The 8,393-nt window shown below is 44.8% G+C and overlaps 1 protein-coding gene across 3 annotated transcripts in view; it reads left to right on the top strand.

Moving 5' to 3' along the window:
• The first annotated feature begins 555 nt into the window (after window positions 1-555).
• SLC44A1 (solute carrier family 44 member 1) overlaps window positions 556-8,393 on the top strand; it is a 199,143-nt gene continuing 191,305 nt past the window's right edge. Inside the window, exon 1 of one of the 3 annotated variants that reach the window (XM_025359138.1) lies at window positions 556-869. In XM_025359138.1, the coding sequence (XP_025214923.1) occupies window positions 834-869 (36 nt within the window). In that variant the 5' untranslated portion in view covers window positions 556-833. The remainder of the gene's footprint in view (window positions 870-8,393) is intronic. The other 2 variants (XM_025359139.1, XM_025359140.1) reach the window with 2 other exon arrangements.

Here is an 8,393-nt window from a genome sequence, read left to right as displayed (position 1 = left end):
GGGGACATTTCATTAGGTTCTTGGTCCCTTTCAAGGCTTAGTTTCCACATCAGCAAAATGGGGACAGTAGCAACAGATACTTCTTTCTTCCAGTCTTCTTATCACCTACTCTTTCTCCAGGAAAGGTTTCTTATGTACGCTTTCCTCTGAAGAAGAGCCGACAGAGCGGTAAGAAGCCATCAGGATCCTGAGTTGTGCGCCCAGTAGGGAGAGGGAGCAGTCCCGCTTGCGTCCCGGGTCCGGAAGCAATCAGGCCCCTTTTCGGCAGCGAGTTGGCCCGGTCTTCGTCTGCCTCAGCCCGCTTTGCCCTCTAGCCTCGAGGCAGAGAGCTGCCTCGGTGCCACCGCTAAATAAGCCCGGCGCCGCGCAGTCTCTGACACGCGCGGAAGGGCCCGGCCTCGTTCTGGCTGCCGCCGCCCTGCCGCCCGCTCGGCGCTGCACTGGGGGCGGGGAGTCTGATGGGAGACGCGCGCGGCGCTGAGGAGGCGGCGGCCCGGGAGAGGGAGCGGGAGAGGGACTGGGCGCGGGAGGCGGGAGGCGGGGAACAGAGGGAGGCGCCGCCGCCGCCGCCGCCCGCCCCTTTCCGCTGGGGAGCAGCTGCTGCAGCAGGAGCAGAGCAGGAGCCGCGCAGCCGCCGCCGCCGGGGGATGTGGCCGGTGTCTGCCCCTAGCCGCGCCGCCTCTTGAGTACCAGCCGCCGCTGCAGCCACCGCCGCCGCCTAGCCGTGCGGGGCCAGGCCGCGCCCTCCCCGGGCGCCCGCCGGCTCGCATGCCGAGGGGCTCCGGGGCGTAGCTGCGCGCCCGGCGCCGCCTCCGGGCTCCTTCGGCCCCGCCATGGGCTGCTGCAGCTCCGCCTCCTCCGCCGCACAGGTGAGGGGCTCCCGCCTCCCGGCCGCCCGCCCGGATGCCTCCCGTGCGCCGCGTCGCTCGGCGGCCGCCCGCCGTCCGATACCTCTCGCTGTCCCCAGCCTCCTTTGAGCGCACCGTGCAGTCCAAAGACCCCCACGCCGCCTTTCCCTTTCCCGGGTCCCGCCGATGCCCGCGCGCTGGCTCCCCGGTCCCGCCGATGCCCGCGCGCTGCTCCGCGGCTGCCGACTCGCAGGCGCCTCTGCTCGTCCCCTGGTGCGCCCTCAGCTCTTCCCGGCCCCTTCCCCACTCGGCCCCCTCCTCCCAGTCACACCTGAGCGGCCCGTCCCGCCAGCCGGCAGGTAGAGGCTGCACTGGCGCCTCCTCTGCCCCAGGTGGCATCCCCTTCTCTGTTCTTCCGGGCCTGGCTCCTCTCTTCCACCTCCGTGGAGTCTCCCCGCCATCCGTCGCCTGTTTTCTGTGCTCCTCGCAGGTGTACCCCCAGCAAGGGCTCTTCACCTCTTCCACCGAATTCCGGTTTCTGCTTCATTAGATATTCTGTCCCTTTTCTCTTGCCTGCTGCCCCCCGGCTGGGTTCAGATGTTTTAGCGGGTCCCGGAGCCCTTCCACGGCCCGCTCCGCAGACCTCGCTTGCTCGCTTGCACCCCATCCCCCCTTGGTGCCGTGACCCGGGCCCCGCGGCCTCCTAGCACTCGGAGGCCCCTGCGGGAGCGCGGATTCTGGGCTGGGAAGGAGATTGGGCACCTGGTGGGTGACGGGAGCGTTACGGAAACTCCCTCTTTGTTGCCAGTGTTACAGGAGGAAGAGGTTCCGAATTTAGTTTTTCTGTGGGCACTGGCTGAATGTTGTCGCTGAGGGCTGAGATGCAGAGATTTCTCCCAGCTTCTACCCTGCCCCCATCCAAATTTCGCCAACCTCCTTCTCTCGGATCCGAGCCCTTAACCTGGGTGGATATGTTTAGACAACTGTATGAGGATCAAATGTAATAGAACTTGACTACTGGCCACTAATAACTGAGAGGACCTGTTTGTAAATTACCTAATTTAGTGGATTAGTGAGTGTATTTACAAATACTATAAAAAGCAATCAGGAATACTGCATCAAACTGTCTTGTGGTGGTGTATGAAAAATAGGCTCTGACAACGCCTGGGATGTAATCTCACAGTTTCATTAGCGTAGAATTTAACTGTGGTTTGTGATTTGTTTGTTTTAGGGGGCAGGAAAGGGTTCTTGTTTTTAGAAATAAAGGATGGTTGTTGGTGAAGAAAAATGCTAGTTTGGGGGGAAAAAATTCCTCCAGAGATCTAGCATCTGTGATAATGCCAGAAGTGTTTTTACTGCTGCTAAATGACTATATATAACTCAGTTTTAAATAACCTGCATACTTGTTCTGAAAATCTGAGATCTGTTAGAGAGAAAATGACTAGAATTGCAGATGAATGGGGACATTTATGTTTTATTAGGTATCCATCCTATCATCCTATTCCTCCAGTCCTTTGTTTTTTTTGAGTGTTTGCTTATCCTTTTGGTTTTCTTTTTTTTTTCTACTAGCATTATAGTCAGGCTTATTAGTGTAGTTAAACATTCCTATTCAGTTATAATAGCAAAGAAAAAACTATATGTAGAGGTGTTAGGAAGGAGAGGCTTGGTATATCAGAGTTTTCATATTAACATATAAAGGCGTAGAATTGCACATAACTTTCAGCTGGTTAGGATTTTGTGGGGTCTAGTTGGGTGCTCTTTAATATTTAAATATAATTTTCACCAAAAAGGTGTTTTTCAGATTGCCTTTCTTTTCAGAATTGAGTCAATTTACATTCTCTTTTGGTGGTGAAATGCCTTTAAGACAGAAAAGTATTGATAGTTTATGGTTGACTTGTTCAGTGCGTGAACAATTAAATTTGGGAGGGATGGGTGCTGCACCAGAACTCTGCTTTAAAACAGGTAGTGGGTCTTGCATTTGTCTAGCTCAGCGTCATACTTTTCAGAATGCTATCATATACATTTTCTTTTCTTTTACCTCCTCTCACTGTAGAACATGCCATGTTCTACAGATAAGATGCATGTCATGCACCCAAGGGGTGCATTTTTTTTCCTGTGGATTCCTGTAACCAATCAACAGCTGTCACATTTTTAAGTTCAGCTTTAAGGACTTGTAGTGTTCAGTGGAGCATTGAGGAGCAGGTTTTGTGCCAAAGAACTGATCTTTTTTTTTTTTTTCTTATTTGAGATTTTTGGCATCCTTCTTCATTTGTGAAATGTTACTAATCTGCTGGTATTTTAACTCTCCTTTCAGGAGCATCACCAGTTTTAGAATACTGTTGTTCCCATATGTGTTTTTAAGCAAAATAGGGTTGCAACTCCACATTTTCTCCTGCCTCTCTTAGGGGTCTCAAATGTATTTTCTTCTTCCTTTTTTTTTTTTTTAGATGGGGTTTTGCTCTTGTTGCCCAGGTTGCTGGAGTGCAGTGGTGCGATCTTGGCTCACTGCAACCTCTGCCTCCCAGGTTCAAGCGATTTTCCTGCCTCAGCCTCCCAAGTAGCTGGGATTATAGGCATGTACTACCACCTCACCTGGCTAATTTTATATTTTTAGTAGAGACAGGATTTTGCCATGTTGGTCAGACTGGTCTCGAACTCCTGACCTCGGGTGATCTACCCGCCTCGGCCTCCCAAAGTGCTAGTATTACGGGCATGAGCCATCGCACCCTACCAGGGGTCTCAAATGTATTTTCACTCAGAATATGTTTGTTTCATCGCTTCTACTGGATTGTAAGCTTCTGGAGCACAAGAACTGTTTTTGTTTTCCTTATTTGTGTATCCACTGCAGTGCCTCACTGTAGTTTGTACTTAATAGTTGCTCAGCAGTAGTCCCTGGAGGGAATATATAGACATATATTTGAACCTCTGACTGGCAAGTGGCATCGAATGTGACTCTAGCCCTGACCCATTGAATTCTATAGGCTGGTTGATTAATTCTGCCAAGCCGTCCTCTTCTAAACTCAAACCTGGACTGTATAAGTTAAAACTTACCTGCCTTTTCTACATCTCTGTTCTTTCAGTGGTACCATCAGCTTGTAAAATTGTTCAAGGTTTTCCTTTGCTCCTGATGACCTGCTTAATGTGTATGTTTTAGATGGAGCAGTGACTATAACATCTTAAAAGAGCTTGTCTGCAAACTCTAATGATAACCTACACAACACATGAAAACAATGTGCTTTGAGGTAATCTGAAGTTCAGTTTAGCTTTTCTCAGCAGTATCTTCAGCAACTTTAAAGCTCTGGCAGGTTTTTATCAATGTGAATAAAGTGCATTTTCTTTTTGTAGCAGGGATTCACTTTTGAAATACAATTTATTTTCCCTTACAGTCTCTTACTATGTTGTAGATTCTCATAAAAGAGTTTGTGGTCTTCCAAAGTTTGATCTCTTGTAGTCTGTCCTGGTATTATTTTCATTTTCTTGGCAGTATCTGGGTATCATAATTTCCCATCAAAATAATTATACCGTTTTAGGATTTAGAGCAAAGAAAAGTGTCACATTCTATACTAGTATTTCATTGCTAGAGGAGCAGATTATTGGCAAAATAATTTGTGCTGTATCAGCTATGTACATCTAGGATCTTAAAAGTGAGTGAGGGCTCTTAAAGAACTTTTAAAATTATTTTTAAAACATTAATGACCATTACAAGGTGTTTACTAATATTGGTAATTGCTCAATACCGACCAACACATGATAGTCTTTGCCTAAAAGTCTTTTGAGGGGAACTTAAAAGTAAGATAGTCTTGAGTTTCTTTTTACAGTACTAATCCTCCCTAAGGCTCTTAAAATTTACCCCCATCTCCCTATAATTCGTTTGTTCTGGTATAACCTGACATAATTTCTATCCTTGTAATGTTAAACTTCAAAGTTCACTTGTAAATCTTCAGATTTATTAAAATGCTCTTTCCCATTGACAAACCAGTTTGAATGAATCTTTTGAAATATTACTTAGCAAATTGCCATAAGTCTTTGTCCTTAATGGCTACATCATATTTCTCACAGCAGTGCTTTGGAGGCCAGGAGATTTTGCAAGTTCTGTGAAGTTCTGTGTCCTTCAGTTCTAACTTAGAAATTGTGAGAGGGATGGAGGAGAATCTTTCAGGTTGAACAAACTGCCCCTTGTCTGTCTAGCTTTAGGAGACTTTTGTCCACTGTCTCATTCTGTGGTCTTCAAATTGAAGGCTGTATATTTAACTGTCTTTTTGTAGCTCTCATATTCTGTTTTGGGAGTAATAAAAAACAATCAGAAGTGGTTTACAAATGCTGGTTAACATTTGCATATGCTAACTGTGCTTTAACAGAATTTTAATAATACCATCATCTATATCAGCTTTGTGGAGTTTGAAGTCAGGTGGTAAAAATTGAATTTGAAGAGTGTAGTGGGAATTACCAACAGAGACTAAAGTTGCTCAATTAAATTATGACCTGCAAAGTAAACTTGATCTAACGGGAACAGAAGTCATGGCATGAAGCCTTTTTTTCTTTCCTCTTCTGAATATTGTGCTGTTAGCGTAGAGGATCTACTCCTCAAAATATGTAAATCAAAGTTAATGTCAAAATTGGAAAATAATGTAGAAATGGTAATTTTTTTTTTTTTTTTTGAGCCAATGTTTGACTCTTGTTGCCCAGGCTGGAGTGTGGTGGCATAATCTCGGCTCGCTGCAATTTCTGCCTCCTGGGTTCAAGTGATTCTACTGTCTCAGCCTCCCAAGTAGCTGGGATTACAGGCGCTTGCCACCACGCCCAGCTGATTTTTTTTTTTTTTTAATTTTTAGTAGAGATAAGTTTTCACCATGTTGCCTAGGCTGATCTCAAACTCCTAACCTCAGATGATCCACCCGTCTCAGCCTCCCAAAGTGCTGGGATTACAGGCATGAGCCGCCACGCCAGGCCAATTCCCAAATCTTAAATTGCAGTTTACTAATTTTTTTTTTTTTTTTTTGAAACAGGGTCTTGCTCTGTCACCCAGGCTAGAGTGCAATGACATGATCATAGCTCACTGCAGCTTTGATCTCCTGGGCTCAAGTGATCCTCCCACCTCAGCCTCCTGAGTAGCTGAGACTATAGGTACGAGATCATGCCTGGCTATTTTTTTTAATGTTTAAAATTTTTTGTAGAGACAGGATCCCACTGTGTTGCCTAGGCTGGTCTCAACCTCCCAGGCTCAAACGATCCTCCTGCCTTGGCCTCCCAAAGTGCTAGGATTATAGGTGTGAGCCACTGCACCCAGCCTACTTTTTTATCTTTAGAAAAGGTTTACTTAATAAAATTTTGAAGTAAAGAATTTCCAAGTTAAATTTCACGCCGCCATTTGGAACTTCCTGTAGTTGCTATCTGGAGAGTAGCATGGTACAGCAAAGCTAGTCTACCTAGAATGCTTCCAGGCTTAGCAAATACTATACTATCAAATACTATTTGATGTGTTAACAGTACAGTCATTTAAAAATGTTATTGGCCTGGGAAAATTATTCATAAATATATATTCTACTACCAGTAATTGGTTAATAGTTGTTTTTCTGTGCTCCCCTTTCCCCTGCTCAAACTGCAAAGAAAGAATGAAATATTTCAATTTGGTCATTTTGCCTCAGATTTTTGGGACTATAGGGGATATACGAGATAAACCTACTATCACTTTTCTGTTGATCTAAACTAGAATGTAGGAATATGAAGTAGACTGAGGTCAGAGAGATACATTATGAGGTAACTGGGATTAGAAACCTTAGTCTCTTAATCTCTTGTCCTTTCTGTAGTACAGTACTATTAATTCTTAATGTCTTAGGTTTTCTTTTCCTTTCATCCTTGGCTGTACATTGGAATCACTTGGAGAAGTTTACAAATACTATGGAAGTGATGCCTGGGTCCTATTCCCAGAGATTCTTATGTATTGGTCCAAGACTGCTGGCTAGGCATCACAATTTTTTTTTTCTTTTTTATAACTGCTTCTTGCAGAACAGGGCTAACCCATAGTAGTGCACCCAGAGTAGCCAGCATCAAAACTTTTAAAAGTTCCCCTGGTAGCCCTCATGTGTCACCAAGTTTGAGAGGCACTGTTCCTTACCCTTTCTCTAGGTAATTTTATCCCTCGTATGGCTTCAGTTACAGTCTGTATGTTAACAGTTCCCAAACTAAATTACTGTCCTCGTCGCTGATCCTTATATCCAACTGATTAATTAGCATCTACACTGGAATATTGTACAGGCAACTCAAACTCAGCATGTTTAAATCTGTCCTCAAAATTGTACCCCTCACCCCTGGCTTTTTCAGTACTTTATCTCTGGTTCACTGAATGATGCCAATGTCCTGGTTATGGAAACTGGAGACTTGAGTCCTGTAGGGAAACTGCCTCTCACTCTTTTATATCTAGTCACCACATCTTGCCTCTTTGACCTTCTCAACGTCACTGCCAGCACTCTAGTTCAAACCTCTGTCATCTCCAGCCCAGATCTCTCCGTAACTATTCATGCTCCCTTCTAATTTTTCTTCGTATTGCAGTCTTGGTGATCTTTGAAAAATCCCAAGCTGATTGTCTTCCTCTCCTATTTAAAACACTTTAATGGTTTCCCATTGCTCTTAGGACAAAGACCAGAACCCCTGACCCTGGACAATAAGACCCTGTGTGTGGCTGTTCTCCATCTCTCTATAGGGTCACCTTGTGCTGTGCTTTTCTTTGCTCATTGCACTGCAGCCTCACAGATTCTTCAGTGGGTTATATTCCTTCCTCTTAGAGGGCTTTTCCATATGTGGTTCACTTGTCTAGAAGGCTCTTTGCTTTGCTCCCTGGCTTTTGGCTGGTTGCTTTAAGTTTCAGCCTGAAAGTCACTTCCTTGGAAAAGCCTTTTCTGATCCCTTCAAACTAGGCCGTGTCTCCTCATTAAACTCTCATAGCCTTATGTGTTTTTCCTGTGAGCACTTAAAGCAGTAAACACATAATTTTACAGTTAATATTAATGTCTAGACTAGGAGGTGACAGACTGCAGCCCATGGGCCAAATCTGACCTGCTACCTGTTTTTGTGTGACTTGCAAGCTAAGAATGGTGTTTACATTTTTAAGTGGTTGAAACAAATCAAAAGCATATGATTTCATGATAAATTAGTTTCATAAATTATGACATTTTAATTTCTTTGTAAGGGTTTATTGGGACACAGTCATACTAATTCATTTACTTGTCTGTAGCTGCTTTCATATGACAATGGCAGAGTTGAGTAGTTGTGACAGAGGCCTTATGGCCTGCAAGTGTAAATATTTACTCTGTGGCCCTTTACAGAAAATGTTTGCTGACCCTTGCTCTAGGCTGAGTTGATGAAGAGAGGGCCCATGTTTGCTTTGTTTATTGCCATCTTGGTGCTTAGCTGGTACCAATACATGGTAGGCACTCATGAAATATTTGAATGAATTAACAAATATTTTCTTTCCCTCCATGGATAGAGGTGATTGAACTTTTACCTTAGAATGCTGGGGTTTTAAAATTCATTATAAAATTGTAAAAA

Source organism: Theropithecus gelada, chromosome 15, assembly GCF_003255815.1.
Source record: "Theropithecus gelada isolate Dixy chromosome 15, Tgel_1.0, whole genome shotgun sequence".
Classification (NCBI taxonomy): domain Eukaryota; kingdom Metazoa; phylum Chordata; class Mammalia; order Primates; family Cercopithecidae; genus Theropithecus; species Theropithecus gelada.
The sequence above is the reverse complement of the archived record's forward strand: the minus strand, read 5'-3'. Positions and strand labels throughout refer to the sequence as shown.